This window comes from Nymphalis io, chromosome 22 (genome assembly GCF_905147045.1).
Source record: "Nymphalis io chromosome 22, ilAglIoxx1.1, whole genome shotgun sequence".
Taxonomy (NCBI): domain Eukaryota; kingdom Metazoa; phylum Arthropoda; class Insecta; order Lepidoptera; family Nymphalidae; genus Nymphalis; species Nymphalis io.
This window is the reverse complement of record NC_065909.1, coordinates 9,286,384-9,305,284: the sequence shown is the minus strand read 5'-3', so window position 1 is coordinate 9,305,284 and position 18,901 is coordinate 9,286,384. Positions and strand designations below refer to the sequence as shown.

Here is an 18,901-nt window from a genome sequence, read left to right as displayed (position 1 = left end):
ACAATTCTATCGTAACTATTTCAGCGTGAGTTGCCATGTTTATATTATATATGATTTCGTAATTGAATAAATCAATTTTTGATTATAATATGTAGCAGCACAAGGCAATGGTAAATCATTTCTCCAATAAATTAAACTTTTGTTAGCGATCGAGGAATGCTAGGTGCCGATATTGTTGATTTATTGAATAATTAAGTTCGTGCCGAGAAACTGTTTAATGTTCGATCTTTAATGAAATTAGTTTCACCTCTGTTAACGCAAACACAGACAAATATAATAAGCAATTCTTTACCTAAGATTACATTTAAAAAACACAATACTTTTGAAATTTTAAATTCCTCTTGAGCTAACATTGTGTTAACTATTTAGAACGATGACTGACATTTCAATTAAAACAATTCATTAATATAATTATGTAATAAAACATGACATAAACTTGAACCCTGTGAGACCCCAAAGTTCAAATCAATCATGGCGTCATCAAACGGTAAGGAGAGTGGAAAAATAACAGCGTCGATAGACAGTTTAAAATTATCGAGTAAAAATACATCAAAACATGCATCATCTGAATCGGTTCTGTCAAAAAAAGACAAGGAGTGCTTGCAAATGCAAGAGTGCAAGAAGAAATTACTGGCTATGGAACCACAGATCATCATACGAGATGAAAATGTGGTGTTGCGATCTCCGCCTCAGAAGAAAATCGTGATGCCTCCAACAATAAATCCAGAGGTAGGTTCACTATAATATTACGAATAGAATACGAACAGCAAAAGCATTACAATATTATATAGGCAATATATTATACTAATATATAATTTTGTAACGAAGAACATCAAAATCATTAAAAACTATTTCACGCGATAGGAACAGTATCTATAATTATTTAATAAAATAATTAATATTTATAAGGGTTATTAGTGAGTGAGAGTCTTGAGAATAGTTGAATCATGCCCCACGTTTGATTCATAGGCATATTTAATTTTACAAACCACAACATTATTTATCATCAAAATAAAGTATTAACGTAATAGAATAATAAACGTTACATTAATTTCAACACTTTTAGTTGTTTTCAAACCCAATTCACAAAACTAAAGAGCCCCAAATCAAATCACAGCAGCCTTTTCAAGTGTTCTACCTCACAACTAGATATAATAATTATAATAGTTATTTGAGGTAAGCCGAGATGGTCCAGTGGTAAGAACGCGTGAATCTTAACTTATGATCGTGGGTTCAAACTCGGCAAGCACCACTGAATTTTCATGTGCTTACTTTATGACTATAATTCACCTCGTACTTGCCACATGTGTATTCCACCAACCCACATTGGAGCAGCGTGGTGGAATAAGCTCCAAACCTTATCCTAAAAAAGGGAGAGGAGGCCTTTGTCCAGCATTGGGACATTCACAGGCTGTTACTGTTATTTGACTACCCGTATCGTTATATTACATAGCTAAGAATATGTAGGAACATAGAATTATATATGTATCAAAATAGATGTTTATTTTATTGTGTTTGTAATGTGCTAATCTGTTTACTTCCGGGCCCCTATATCGTGGCTCTGCAGGGAAAACTTTGCTCTCGCAGATAACATGAATTTACAGGAGACAATAAAAACTGCTTAGTAAAGAGCCCAAAATGTTCCACTCGATGCAAAGGTCACGTTTTCTTTAGCTTGGAATTTATTCCAATGTGCTGTTACTGTGTTGGTCGGTGAATACAATGATGTGTCAGAATTTCATTCTACACATAAAGGTAATATTTTCTTCTTTCTCCAACAATGAGATACATTACATATAAAAAACAACCAAATGAAAACTCAGTGTTGCTTACGGGTTAGAACCTACAATCCTGGTTTACACAGGTGCTTGCATTGAACCGTATCTTTTATATTTGTAACATTACTAATATTTTTGGTATATTATGTAAATTAAATCTAACTAAAATTATAAACGGTAAACTTTTTGAGAAAAGTGTGTGGAAAAAAGTACTGAACGGATTTGAATAAGATTTGATTCGTTTTTGAATTGAGTTCGCTTATACTATGACTTAACAGAAATGTTACCTAAAACCTGAACACCTTTCATTATATTAATTTAAGTAGTTTCTTATAAATATTAATGGATAATTACCGTGCGATGTTTCAAATGAAAACTTAAGAAAGTAAAGACAACAAATATCAATAAAATTAAGATAACGGCATATACTAAGCCCAACGCAAAAAGAATCATCAGATGCAGACAATATAAGAAAAAAAAGGTAAACACGATATACGATCCGATCGGATTTTATTAAAATAAACGAATCGTACTGGTTTTATACTTATCCATCATGTATAGCTAAACTTTAAGTGATATAACAAGATAGTTTTAAGACATTAAACATAAAAAAAGAAAACACGTTTATGGCACTAAAAGAAATAAGACAGCATTATACACTTGCGAAAACAATACACTGAACCAATACGCCTACTTAAATTGCTATAATAATAGCACTTTGATTATAATACGGGTAAAATAGTTTCCTTAGCCAACACTGAGTACTTCATTCTTCGCTTACTTTAATAATAATAATAAAAACTTTAACTTTATTGAGTTTTTTATTGAAATAGAAGAAAACATATTAATTAGCCCGCTACTTGCGGTTATATTGATATTGCTAAGTATTGGAATGAATAATATCGACATACTATTAAATAGTTTTTTTTATTATTGACATGGTTGTATTCTTTTTAAGTATGGCGACCAATGACTACGAAATAATAGCAAAACCACAACACATGACATTGCACATTATTCCATATGTCTAACGCTTCATCATTTTGTCGGAGTGGACAGTTCAATAGGTTGTTTATATACTAAAGCGATCACGATAAATCTACATAAAAATACATAGTTACTGGATATTGTGAAATCGCATTGAAGGTTCAACGTCAAATAGGTAAAACCTTATTGGCGACAAAAATAATGATATAATGCGAGGTATGCCAGAAATCCTAAATCAAAATATACTTTATGTACAAGGATTCATCATCATCATATTATTATACAGGATTATATTAAATTTCAAGCTACTACTGGTTCGTAATGTAGATTTTATCAAGAAAAACCAGCAAAAAACTTACTAGTTATTAGGTAACTTATTAGGTAGTGTTATAAAAATGCTGTGAACAATCTTTAATATCAGATTTCATTCTAAAATATACAATATTTATTCCTAAACACATATAATAAATAATTGTATTAGAAACAACGTAACACATTCCTGAACATGTCCCGGAACCCCACAAACCTGAGGCGGGCAGACAGCCGTGAAATCGATTCACCTAACTGAAATTCATGAAGCTTCGACTTTAATTCGTCTCGTTTGCCGTAGTCATACGCTTGTGTAATTATAATATTTTTAGTAAACCGATATTTTATATCGCAAATCAATTCAATATCAAATGCAGATTGATTGTGATTAAAGTTCTCCGAATAGTTTCTGGTTACAGCATCCTCATGAGAGATTAAGTGCTCAGAACATATACAGGTATATTCTCTATTTCCTTACTCAAAGCAACACCAACTCAACCGTAATAAGATGAGATGTAAGACGAACGCTTTACTTGCTTTTCAAAGCATTGGAGTAAAAGTAAAACACAGTCAATTTGAAAAGACCAATACTAAGAGAGTTACTGCTTCCCATAAAACAGCATCACCAACATTTTAACCATCAAATAGTGATATTATTGTGTGATATAAAAGATAATTGAGATTACATACAAAGAGAAGAATTGTTGTCTAACAATTCATATCTTAAATCTGTCAAGCTATCAACGTTAGATATGGTCTTACAACCCGGATTTGTAATAGTTATAACCCGTCGATTGCTGTACCATAAATACCCCATTGCTTGGCCAAAACATCTGTTTAAAGAGGCCTTCTGGAACTCCGATACCTGTAGTACGAGATGAGTTATAAATACATATCTTGACACTTAAATTTAATGGTTCTGGCCTGAATTTGATCCCAAGGTTTTCGAATGTAATGCTTGGTTTACACAGTGCGAGCCAGCATACGAGTCGTTCTACGCAGTAGCTACAATGCAGCAACTTCCCTGTGCACTTATTATATGAGTTACCCGTACCAAGTATTTGACATTCCATAACTTCAAAATTTTTGTTTATCTCGTCTTTTTCACCATTCGGATCGTGATCTGCGAGACAGTTAATCGTACGTCACTCGTTCGAACGCGTTTGGCAGAAAATCACGAAGTCAGTCAGTCACGAAGGGATCCCAGTACTTTTCAAGCGCACAACTTGCATACCATCGTCATATAAATAGTCGAGGCAAGCCGAACTACTGACATACGAGTACTCAATGCTAGGAGCTGTCAACTTTCTAGCAACTAGCGCTTTGTAAGCCAGGCATTTAAAACGAATTACATGACACAGTTGTATTGTATGTAGTTGTGTTGTATTGTTGTCTTCAATTTTACTAATTCTCGTATCATTATTATAAAGTCTTTAATATTAGTGTAATACTTTAACATCAGTTTCAATATTTATCAAAACAACATCCTAAACGAATTGAGTACCACTCAAAAATAATATCCATAATTATATTACAAAACAGAAGACAACTATTTACCAGTCCAATTTGATAAATTCTTTTTGGCGTTATACAGCACTTTTATTGAAGAATTTTATAGGCTATATAATGCCACGCCACGACCTTCAGAAATGAAGTAACTATAAACGTATGAAACGGGCGTGTATATTCCTAATGGAAAGCGTTACGGGTACGGGACACAGCTAAACATATTGGATGAATAGTTTCTGCCCTCGGCGATAGCGGGGGGGGGGGCAGTTTTGTGTAGGTGTTAACTATCCTTTGTCCTTTCCTGCAAAATATCATGATTATTGGTTGAGTAGTTACAGCGTGTCAACGTAACAAACCAACAAATAAACAAACTCACTTTCGCATTTATTATATTAGTTATAACTTATGCAAATAAGTTAATTTCTTAAATAAGTTAATTTCTCCAAATTAACTTCTTGAATTCAAAATATTTTAGAAATATTAGCTAATTATAATGAAATCCCTATTCAGAGTTGGTCACGCGTTATTTCTAAGCAAATCTCATTATGTTCAACTTTTCATTCAATTTTACGCACAGTTGGCTTACAAAAGAATTTCTAAACAGCAAATTGGAATAGACCTATTTTCTTTTACGCAAACAAAGGATCCATTCCATAGTATCCAATAAATATAAAATAGTCATGTGGTTCCTTGAATATAAACTTTTGTGTTGTGTTTTGTGCCAACGTCAACCTAACACAAACCAAGGCTAATATAAAATCGTCAGTTTGTTGGTATTTACCAATATTTGGATCAATTTACAGAGAGAGAATCAACAGCTACCAGCTCTGTTTTATAATAGAAGACGGCCAAGTCTTTGCGGTTCTTTTTGATTGACGTCCCATCAGATTATGAGAGTGAGAGAATGTAGAGTGCAACTGTGTTTACCCATATACTTGTGCATATCTTGAGAGGTTGCCGGAGATTATTCAGGAGGTGCAGTCACCATTATGATGTAAAATATAAAGTTTCTGTTTGCATGATACTAATTGTATCAAGAAAACTTTTGGTAATTTAATATAACTTATTTTTTACTTTATTTTATCTGTCTTCTGAAAAGATAAAAATTTTATACTTAGTAGCGTTAGATATTTACCACTATGAGTAACAATGAGAAACTTATATCATTGAAATATACGTATATCATGAAAAAAACCTTTATGGCGTATGGCGATAGGATACTTTTTACGTAAACTCGAGACTATTATCAGCTCTGCATAATAATCAGTGGAAAAATTACGGAAATCGAACAATGTGAGATAGAACAAATCATTACTTTTAAACTACCATTTAAAGTTCGTAACTACTCTTTAATGGGTAAAAGAGTTATCAATATAATACGTTACTTGGTGCTACCTATCTGTGCAAGCCCGTCTAGGTAGATTCCTATTACTCACCATATATTCTACCGCTAAATAGAAATACTTATGTTGTTGTGGACCGAACCTACTCACAAATACCTTTTAAAGAGTCCGAGTCCCAGTGGCAGGCACAAGCGTCATAATATATTGGTTACCAAGTTTAGTGGCGCATTAACGAAGTAAGAGATGGATAATAGTTTTTGCAGTGCATCATATGTCTATGTGTGGAGGTGACCACTTACCATCAGGTGACCAATTTGCCAATTTGACAACCTATTTTAAATAAAAAAATAAAAAGTCATTTGACTAGTAACAGTAAGAACAAAATAGTTCATCAATTTTCTACTGAATTAGTTAATGTATTAGTATACATAAATATACAAATAATAATATATATAAAAAATGTAAAAATTAAGATAAAATAAGAGTATGAACGATTAGTCTGTGGAGAATTAATAATAATAATAATAAAATGTCTTACTGCTGGATATACCTCTAAAAAGGCAACTGCCATCCATGGCAGTTCTCCTGCAGGCAAGATGCGAAAAACAGTGCTTCTTGGGTCGGCTTGGATAATCATTTATTAAACGGTCCCTCTGATTCATGAAGCTTGGTACATTAACATATGACTGTAGCTTATTTTTGTTTAATATACAAGCTTGATAACTTTTGATGTATATATTTATAATTACCTAAACGAATTTCACGTCGTCACAGCATTCAATGTCAAGGAGTAGCCACTGCACTGGAGATATAACAGTGCACACATGTGCAAATAGAGGGGCATCCTAATCTCATTCCTTACCATCTTCCATCAGATGAGCACCTTGTCCGTTTGTCACTTATACATAAAAAAATCGTAGAATGGAACAGCAATCTGCAAGATTAAAGATACAACTGTTTTGTTTGCTATATGAGTATCATAAAAACATAACATACTAACGTTAATTCGTGCTGCTTTACACAGATTTTTTTGGCAGAAAAACAAATATATTTTTGCTGACCCGACCTGAGATTCAAATCCGGGACCTTGAGATCTGCAGCCGTATAAACTCGGCAATATATATTAAATTTATTTTGCCGCATAACTACTTATTGATTATTCCAACAAACTTTGAAATACCATTTCACTCTACCCCCTAACTTCAACAATGCTTCAATCAATCTTGGTGATGTTGAAAAAAAAAGGTCAGTAAAATTTTTAATTCCTACCATTTATTTAGTTTATTAGATACCATTTAAATAGTTTATTAGATTTTTTGAGTCGAAAATCAACTTAATTTCGGTTGAATAACCTTTTGGAATAGGTACAATAATACTAATGAAAAAGATATATGTATCAAATTAAAAGTCCTGAAAGATAAAAGGAATAAAAGACTTGTATTTATCGACGTGTCTTCAACTTTCACTTACTTGGAATAGAATGGGTTGAAATATGTTCCATGTCGTTTACCTGGCTTTGAACCTTCAATCTTCGGTTAGTATAATGAATCTGATTTACATACATAGCTCCTATATTATAATACGCTTCATTGTACGTCATATTCTATTTATGTAACATTATATTATAAGCAAATAGATCATAATTTATGTTATTTATAGACTGAATGCTCGGCATATATCGGCATATTTCGGCACTATGGTCACATGGTATGATTATGTAACGAGCGTAGGGGACGATGTCCGCAAACATTTCGATTATTTCAGAGCATTTCATAATGAGATGATTACTAACAGTTCTTAACTTGTTTTATAAGGATGTATGTGGACAGTCTTAATAAAAATATTGAAATGTTAAACAAAAACACTTATAAGTATTTGTAAGTCTTTACATTCTTCACAAGAAATTATTATTAATCACCATTTTACAAAATTATTTTAAATTTACAATTTTAATAAATTTAAAACTTAATAAAAAACTGTTTACAAATTATAATAAATTTAAAACTAACAACGGCTCAAAATGTAGATTCAAACAAAAAGAACCGGCAGAAAAATATGAAGTTATTTAGTCATTTTCATAGGCCGAGATGGCCTAGTGGTTAGAACGCGTGAATCTTAACCGATGATGGTGGGTTCAAACCCAGGCAAGCACAACTGAATTTTCATGTGCTTAATTTGTGTTTATAATTCATCTCGTGCTTGACGGTGAAACCATCGTGAGAAAACCTGCATGTATCTAATTACATTGAAATTCTGCCACGTGTATTCTACCAACCCTTCTCCTTAAAAGGGAGAGGAGGCCTTAGCCCAGCAGTAGGACATTAACAGGCTGTTACTTACTACATTTTCATCAATCAAATTTGTACATACAACATAAAAATCATCGAATAATAACAAATGTATTAAATATCATTTACAAAATAACATGTTTTCAATATTAATAGTTGTTTAACATGCGCTTCAATTTAAATTAATTCATTGTTAAATTTAAAATGATACGAGTATTGTAGATTCTATTACATCAGAAATATTTTAAAGCTACCGTAATTATTATTACATTGTTTAAAACATTTTAAGAATAAAATGAATGGTGCAGTTTTTATATCTGAAGTATAACCCTAAAATATATATACTATAAGACAGTTTATGAAAATAACCGAAATATATACTAATTAGATATAAGAAGAATATATAAATATATAAGAATTAGCGGAGTCTACCTGTGATGACATGACAAATGTTGAATAATATAATTTATAATAATTCGTAAAAATATACTGTAGCATAATAATTTTACTGGTGGTAGGGCTTTGTGCAAGCTCGTCTGGTTAGGTACCACCCACTCATCAGATATTCTACCGCAAACAGCAGTACTTGGTATTGTTGTGTTCCAGTTTGAAGTATGAGTGAGCCAGTGTAATTAAAGGCACAAGGGACATAACATCTTAGTTCCCAAGGTTGGTGGTACATTGGCGATGTAAAAATGTGCGATGGTTAAAATTTATTACAATGCCAATGTCTATGGACGTTGGTAACCACTTACCATCAGGTTGGCCATATGCTTGTCTACCTATTCTGTAATAAAAGTGTAATAACAGCTAAACATTTTGTCATCTTACTTTAGATAAAATAAACGCAACACGCTTAAACTTTTTGGCGCTTAATACTACTGCTACTTATCCAGTTTATTTATTATATACTAACACTATATCAGATATAATACATTATGTACATCGTCATTAATGCTTGCTGTCAACTTTAAAATACAATGATGAATTTTCACCAAACAATACATTGGCAGATCATTTATGTAGACGAGAAGTAAGAAAGGACCTATATTTGATCCCTGAAAGACACCCTTTTTGATACATACGTATCTTTGAGTGAGTTGATGTCTTCAAAGTCAGTAATGCTTTTCCAGATTTCAACTCCCGACTTTCATGTACGATACGTGCGCTCAGTTATTTCGTCTCTGAAATAAAACTAGTGCATTTTGATAAAGTATATCTTATTATAAAGTTTAAATAAATAAGTGCCTACTTTGTGAACATATTTCCGATACGATTATTTAAGTATATGTACTTAAGCTTAGCTTTGTAACAAAATTTTTAAGATACCTGATTTTTATTTAATGACGTATAGTTAGTGCTCCGAGCATATGACGTAACGAGAAATACAATATGGCGGACGAGAATCCCGCATTTCAACGTAAAGCTTTTATTTGAGTTCGGCATATAACATCTAAAAAGTGCACTTTTAAAATTTTTGTTACTTTTATTAAGTCTTTAACCGTTAAAAACCTTATCAAGTACTACTAAACATATGTTAGCTTTCACATACATTTAATGAAATCAATAATGACATCAGACAGAGGTAACCCTATAGTATGCACTATGACGCTTATTGTATTCTTATCCAAGCCGAGCTTATCCAGTGGCGAGAATACGTAGATCTTAACCGTTCATTGCGGGTTCAAACTCGGACAAGCACTAATAAATTTCCATGTTCTTCATTTGTAATTATTCATATTGTGTGGTGATGAATAAGCATTACAACTTGTATAGCCACCAGCCTGCATTGGAGAAGCATAGTGGAATAACCTATAAACCTTAGAACGTGAGAGTCTTAGCCCAACAGTGGAAAATTTATGGTATTTCCGAATCAGTGATAGTTTCTAATTTGTCAAATAATAAGTAAGTGTAATGTTTCTATATTGATCAGAGGATTTTGGTTAAATTTTATTGGTGATGCAGGTGGTATATATGTGTGTTTTACTTTTACATAGTATAGTGAGTGTACACTCACACTACTGAGGTACTCATACCCAACATTTTGTATAAAACGATATACGCAGGTCTAATCCTCGTTTTAACACAAACGCAACTCATAGTCAACAAAAAAAGGCGTTTATAAAACTGGGATACAACGCAGCAAATATTTTATCGACGTGCAATATTTAAGGGGATTTTTCTCTGTGACATATTTTTTATGGTTATAAACACTTGCCTTATTGGTTTAAGATATAAAATACATATTGACTAGTTTCGCTAAACTTTAATGGTGCGGGATACACGATTGTTTAACACTGGCGTAATGTAAATTAGAATATATATAATTACTGTGAGTAATTAATTACATACATAAAATTTACATGTAAATAGATATAGTGCAACGAAAATAAAATTCAAATAGGCACAGATGGGAGGTCTGCGCAGATAAACCATTTTAATAATACTAGCAATATCGTTGAATCAGTTATAATTAGATTTAATTTATAAAAATAAACATGTATTAATTTATTATTTCTGTTATTTATTAAAATCAAAATAATAAATGCAAAAATTTTTTTACATATTATGACATAATTCATTTTCTAAGTATCAAACTCCACGATTTACACGAAAGAAATATCCGGGACAATTCTCGAAGCCAAAACATTAAGCCAGTCGAATGAAAAATGTAATGTAATTTACACGTAAGCCTATATATGAGGTTTTCTTCTTTTTTGTGCTAGAAATCGTTCTATTTCATTGGATTGGCTTTGATCAATCACTTTAAAGCCATACAATGTAGTGGATTGTCGATATTTAGCCAATATTGGTATGGGTCGGTTATTAGCCTTGTTTAAATGCACCCTAACTGTTACTTATATATATACTTATATAGGTACCACCCACTCATCAGATATTCTACCGCAAAACAGCAGTACATAGTATTGTTGTGTTTCGGTTTGAAGGGTGAGTGAGCCAGTGTAATTACAGGCACAAGGGACATAACATCTTAGTTCCCAAGGTTGGTGCCGCATTGGTGATGTAAGCGATGGTTAACGTTTCTTACAATACCCATGTCTATGGGCGTTGGTGACAACTTACCATCAGGTGGCCCATATGCTCGTCCGCTTTCCTATTCTATAAAAAAACATCAAATAGGAGCATTGCACTTGCTTATTGATTGTCAAAAATCTAGCATCGGTTCGAAACTAAACACCTTAATAGCTGTAAGAGCAAACTCGAAACACATTGCAGAAAACGGTCGTGAATTTTTGACCATAATAATTATAACTTTTGAAGAATACACGCATCCAAATAGTATATTACCATAAGATAAGATAATTTTTTGAATCGGTTACAAACAAGGTAACAAAATAAAAAATAAAATAAAAATGATATTAGTAGCATTCTTTGCATTTGCGTATAATTCATAATTATTTTAATTAATATATTAATTGAAACGGTGAGCGTAATTTCATTACGTAATAATTTACATATTGCTTCCAAATGTATTGAATTTAATTTAATTTTAGTTACTGTGTGCCCATACGACTTCGTAAATGTAAAATATGAATTTTATTCTGTGAATTGAGTGAATCTATAAAAGATTTATGCTGTCGCTGTTTTGCACAAACATAGATGTACTCTTTATTTCCTCACACTCATAATCCGATGGGACAGCAATCCGACACGACCGGAGTGAGTACAGGTGTTGGACCAACGGTTTTTATGTGCTTTCCGAGAAATGGGAGTGTACACAGTTCCTACTTCCAAACTCAGAGCTGCTTCTAAGAATCTTCGGCTGACAAATATCTTAAATAAACTTAATAATAACTTTTTATCGGCCCGACCTGGGATTTGAAACTAGGACTTCGAGATCTGCAGCCTTATATCTAGCCACTAGACCAACGAAGTAGTTAAATAAAGACGATACAGCAGGTGTTTTAGCCATATAAACCAAAGTTAAATTTAAGATAAGTAGCTCTCCACAACACATCGCATTATGTGAAGACGTTAAAAGACTCGCGTGGCGTAAAAGTGTACAGCCATCTGCATAGATAGGAACTTAATGATTATGACATGGTTATAAAATTCCCGTAAACTTTTGTTGAATTGCTATAAAAATACAATCTAATGTTAGAGAAATGTCTTTATGATAACGATCTATGCTTCCAAATATAAAACGTATGCACTTATATAATAAAAGAAAGATAATGGTTTGAATATGAATATCTTAAACGAACACACAATTTACATTTTGTATTATTTTTATTATTTGTTTTTAGTCTTTGTATATACACCTTGCTAAAACGCGGCCTTGAGGCGGACTCTCAAAAATATCCTGAGACATCCTGGGACATTATTCACACTCGGCCATCTGATTCCAAACTAAGCAGAGCTTGTACTATGGAAACCAGACAACTGATACACTACATATACTACTTTTGTAAATACATACTAATACAGATAATTACACTCAGGACTAACAGACATGTTCATGCACACAAATGTATGTCCTGGGTGGGAATCGAACGTACAACCTTCGGCGTGAAAGGCAAGTATCTACCAACCACGCCAACCGGCTCGTAAATATTTCTTATGAAAGATATCAAAATGAGGTCATAGAAAATATTTAAATAATAAATTTTTAAAATAAAAATATATATTAAATTATTAACTTATTATTATTATGTAGTCCATTTATTGAATTATATAAACAGTCTATATAACCTCACACTTCTATAGCAAGGAGTGGAACTGTACCCAAATGTGGGAAATATTTATATATATATATATATATACGCAAACGCAACTAAATTTGGTATTATCCGTTTAACGTAAATGGTTTAAAAAATATGCCTTCAGTTCATTAATAAGACTATTTCTGGTTACGCAACCAGAATTTAATAGCACCAATAGAAAGCTGAATAGAAAATACTGAACTAAAACCATAAATATGAATGTAAATTGAAAAAGCGTATCTAGAAGCAATAGACCAGGATTAAAAACTTTCGATTTCAAAGACTAATTAAACTAAGCGTCTACATAAACTTAAGTAACTGTCTGTTCGTATAATTAAAGATTTTATTTGAAAAGCCGAGATGGTTTAGGTGTTAGAATGCGTAAATTTTAAACGACGATTATAGGTTCAAACCCCGACAAGCACCAATATATTTTCATGTGCATAATTTGTGTTTATAATTCATCTCGTACACGATGGTGAAGGAAAAGCTAGCTAGGAAACCTGCATGTGTCTATTTTCACTGAAATTTTGTCACATATGTAACCACTAACCTACATTAGAGCTGCGTGTTGGAATAAACTCCAAACATTCTCCTTCAAGGGAGATGAAGCCTTAGCCAGGCAGTGGGATATTAACAGGACTTACACTTAACAGCTTTTTTATAGTATAGTATAGGTAGGTGGACGAGCATATGGGCCACCTTATGGTAAGTGGTCACACATCGCCAATGCGCCACCAACCTTGGGAACTAAGATGTTATGTCCCTTATGCCTGTAATTACACTGGCTCACTCAACCTTCAAACCGGAACGCAACAATACCAAGTACTTCTGTTTTGCGGTAGAATATCTGAGTGGGTGGTACCTAGCCAGACCACCAGACACCAGTGAAAGTGAGCTGAAAATACATTATCAAAAACCCATTAATCTTTATTAGCCCGAATCAGTTCATGGTCTCAAAACTTCAGGGACAACAGCCTTTCAAGCTACAAGAACAACGAGTCAATCATATTATTATAGATAATAAATAAAAAAATAACATCTGGCGCATATTTTCAGTCTTTATTAGTAATACATGCACTCAAGTCAGTTTATGCCCAACAGTGTGCCGCGGTTTGTTAAGGGCTTACGTGCTCAGACTCCGTAAAGCGCTGTCTACTCGAATATGGGACTGCGGTAATAATCCAAGATACTGCACACATACACATAGCTACAAAGATGAATCGTAAACAATTCAGTATAATCGTGTTCCTGGAAATCATGTAGAGCGTACAAAATGGATATAAGCGTTCGATTTAAGAACATACATCTTCATGTGAGACAGCGCTTTAAGCGGCTATAAATTATTAATTATCCATAAACATCTTTTTGGTCGCACGTATTTATTTTCTGATCATAATTCTAACGCATTAATAAGGTTATTTGATAGGGTGCTTATTAATAGCAATAATGTTTATAGCTTGTATGATACTGACAAAATTATTACAATATATATATTTATATAATGACTATGTTATGTCTATACATAAATGTTTTTAAAGATTAAGTTTATGATATTGATATCCTCTTGAACGATTTAGGTTACGGCAATATCAATTGAAGATGGGTAAACAGCGCAACTATTATAGTGTGCAATTGTAAGCGCAAACACAGGGGTACAATATTCTCTGTTACTCTTATAATCCGATGGGAATCCGACAGGATAAAGTTCAGGTGTGGAACCAATGGTTTTAATTGCTTACCGAGGCAAGGCAGCGTAAAAACTATCAGCTCTCTAACCAGCTGCTACTGAGTATTTCTTAACTTAAAACACAATAAATTTTATAGCCCGCGGCTTTAAACTAAGAGCTAGAACAACGAGATAGGCAATGACATTAATATTGATATTAAGATACTTATGGGCTATTTACTGATTCGCCGCAACTACGCAGCAACCACAATGTACACATAGATGAACTCGCAGGTACAAAAACGCTCTTTAATAAGAATTTATCAATTCAATCAGTAAACTTATCAGAAACAGTACATTACAATTGGCAAAGTTTTAAATTTAAGGAAGTTATTGCAAAGGTGTTCTAAATTTAAAATAAATCTTAGTCAATTTAATTTACTCGTATTCCATAAAGAGCTAACGCCCGCCTGGTTTTTTTTTTTCTTATTTAAAATAGTTAGGCGAACAGGCAAATTGGTCAGGACTTAAAATCAACATTCTGGGTTATAAAACCACTTAACATTAGGCCATTTACCTGACTAACTTCATATAAAAAGTGTACTGTTTGTCGCCGATGTTATAAAGCCCGCTAAAACCCGAGTATTAGTCGAAGGACACGACACATGCGTCGCAAATGATTTATAACGAACATCATTTTACTCACATTCGCGATATTAGTATTTTTATTAAGAGGCCATTTGTTTTGTATTATATACGTACTGTTTTTGTGATGATTATTTTTGTATGAGAATTTATACCATAAGTCTGTCAGTTTATAGAAATGGCGCATTTTGGTTTTGGTTGGATTTTTTAAATCATAAATAATATGACGTCATTATTTGTATTGAATACGGAAACAATATATTATATTTATAAAGTAAAAACATGAGCATAAGTAACAAATTTCGGGATTTCCCTGTCATTTTTTTATTGTTACGTAACGGTCCACCTGATAGTAAGTGGCCCCTACCAACCATAGACATTGGCACTATAAGAAACACTAACCATTCGTTACATTGCCAATACGCCGCCAACCTTAGGAACTAAGATTTTATATCCCTTGTACCATAAGTTACACTGGCTCACGAAACACAATACTATTTTGCTGTTTGGCGTTAGAATATATGTGAATATGTATGGTGTCTCGGCTGATATATATATATATATATATATATATATATATATATATATATATATATATATATATATATATATATATAGTATTAATACCATTAAAATATTTTTGAGATTTTGGTAAAAGTTATAAGAACTTTATCTTCACAAATTAAATTACAAAGACAACGTCGAGGACACAACATGTGTAAGATATAAGGTTATATTGGAAAGAAATATCGTGACACATTTTCATGACTCGAGCGAGCACGCAATAGTTCCATTACTTTTATATGAAGACAAGAAAAAGTAACGTAACGTTCCTACAACAAAACATGCTTATATTCTCGTGCATATTTATATTAGCGTCGTTTGTAGCACAGCTGATATGGCTCGGTTGAATGTTTACAGATCTACGTAAAGTGAGTTTGTCAAGTGATATTTCTGCTTACAACTAAACCCTTTTTTTACGCGTTTCCTCCATATAATCTGGGGGTATATGGGACTCTCCGATGCCAAGTATACCGCAATACCCACTAAATTCCAGTGCCCGTTGCGTCTCTTCGTGGTGCGGTACGGGATCGCTTGCTTATACTACTGTGACGTCCCGAGGGTTGGCCAACCTTTCCGGGATCCATTCCTAGGGGGATAGCAGGAGCAACCAATCTTTCCTAAGAAGTCAAGGAAATTATCCAATTATTCGTTTGTTTAAAACAAAATTATCATTACTGGGACGGGCATAAACACGATGAAAAACAATAGTGAATTATAATAATAATAATATCTTGGGACACTTTTCACACACGGCCATCTGATACCAAATTAAGCTTGTACAAAGCTTGTGCTATGAAAACCAGACAACTGATATACTACATATACTAATTTTCATTTGTAAATACATACTTATATAGATAATTACACCCAGACTCAGGACAAACAGACATGTTCATGCGTGTGCATGTCTGCCCTGGGTGGGAATCGAACCCACAACCTTCGGTGTGAAAGGCAAGTATTTACCAACCACGCCAACCGGCTCGTCAAAATTAAGTTATATTTTGGACATTTGCTGCCTTTCGTAAATCTCATTAAGGTCCTGAAGAAATTTTTATACTTTTGTTTAAGCTTATGATTAATTAATTTAAATAAAACTTATGTACGATACGGCTTAAAAAAAACTTATCCCTAAGTCGAGGGTAAGTTTGCTAAGCAGTTGGGGTTTCTTGGGCTGTAATTTGATTTATTTTTCTAGGAGTTTGGTTTATATTTGTCGCTAGGGTCAAGAAACTTTGTGACTGATATTTATAATGGCCTTACGAATGTTTGTTTAGGTTTAGTTGATGTTAGAATTTGATTTCCACATTGTTTTTTGAAACGAATACATTTTCGTATTATTTATTAAAGCAAAATCAACACTTAGAATTGTGCTTTTTTCATATGTAAACAGGTATGCAATAAAAACAAAATGACTATTTCGATACGAGTATATGTTTCAGACGTATATTTCAATTGGTATTGAGTAGTATGAGTATTATTGGTAGTTTTAATAAATATGTAGTTCCGTTCCATAAGATAGATGGCGCTTATCGTATTCCTAGATTGCGTTATAATGTGTACGCGTGCGATAAACCGTAACTCGCTGACTATGGATAGTAATTAAGGCGGAGTCTAGTATTCGACCTCTCGCGCTGTGACGGTATAAAGGCCAGTAAGATCAACATTGAGTTATAATCAAAGAAAACCTATGAATAATTGCGGAGTAAAATAATTTATATTTTTTAAATAATTTATTACATACCACCAAGGTGCACTAAAAGATATTTCACATTGAACTAAATTACGAATTAAGATTTAAAAAGCTTATAGCTGAGAGTTATATGGAAAATCCTAAACTGCTTGCTTTTTGTTGTTATATAGAAAATCCTAAAATGCGGCAATGTTTCAATCTAAATAATTACAAAAATTCTGAGTTACGCAACGACCAAGCCAGAGGATGAAACGGCGGTGCTAGCAATACTAACTTTCATACAAACGGAATACTCCCGTCAGCCTTAAACTCGGTCAACTGAAAATGTGATAACTGGCGTTAGTCTATAAAGTATATAATGTATCTATTGTTACAAATATATTTCAAGTATTGTACATTGTGTAATTTTCACTCTTTACTGTTTGTCGTAAAACATTTCGTCGAAATATCTTTATGGCTGGAACTTAGAATAGTGGAAGTTGGAAATACCACATCGCTTCAAGTATAAGAAATCGTATAAAAAAATAATTGCAATTTCAAACCGCAAACATTGGTATGCAATTAGTTTTTTTATGATTTTCATGGTATGAAAATGATAAGTTCTCAAGGTTAGTGGCGCATTGGTGATTGAACGAATGGTTTATATTTCTTACGTTACTATCTTCTATGGGGATTGGTGACCACTTACCATCAAGTAGCCTATTTGTCAGCCCTGGCTTTGCTGGTCCTGTTTTGATGGTGTTAAGCACCACGTATATTGTTTTGTTACCCGTAACAATGTGTGTACAAAATTTAATGTTGATCGGTTGAGAAGTTAAGACGTGAAAGCAAGAAATAATATTATAAGTTCGAAAGTAACTTTCGAACTTATAATATTATTTCGGATTATTAAATATATTTTCGTTTTAAAAAGACCTTAACGCCACTTCTAATCGATTCAATTCTATGTCTCAACTCTGTTATATATTTAGCAAGTGTGTAATATATTTACATAGCGAGGCTTTACGGTCGGTTAGTCGATATGAGCGAAACACTCATGAAAAGAGAATAAATATGATAAGCGGTTCGGTTTATGATTACTGGACCGGTGGGCCCTCTTAGCAACACCGTTAACACGATGTGCTATTTGAATATCTTATAAAAATGTTAAGTCTAGAATCAAACAAATCATTTAATTGTAAGTGGTCACCAAAGCCCATAGACATTGGCATTGTAAGAAATGTTAACCATTGCTTACATCATTAATGTGCCACCAACCTTGGGAACTAAGATGTTATATCCATGTTCCTTTAATTACACTGGCTCACTCACCCTTCAAACCGGAACACAACAATACCAAGTACTGCTGTTTTGCGGTAGAATATCCTATCCAGACGAGCTTGCACAAAGCCACGA

At 33.0% G+C, this 18,901-nt stretch overlaps 1 protein-coding gene across 1 annotated transcript in view; it reads left to right on the top strand.

The window, feature by feature from the left end:
* Nucleotides 1–471: 471 nt before the first annotated feature.
* The window catches only part of LOC126777159 (inactive dipeptidyl peptidase 10), a 184,045-nt gene continuing 165,615 nt past the window's right edge, over nucleotides 472–18,901 (top strand). Inside the window, exon 1 of the mRNA XM_050500092.1 lies at nucleotides 472–729. Coding sequence (XP_050356049.1) covers nucleotides 472–729 — 258 coding nt within the window. The remainder of the gene's footprint in view (nucleotides 730–18,901) is intronic.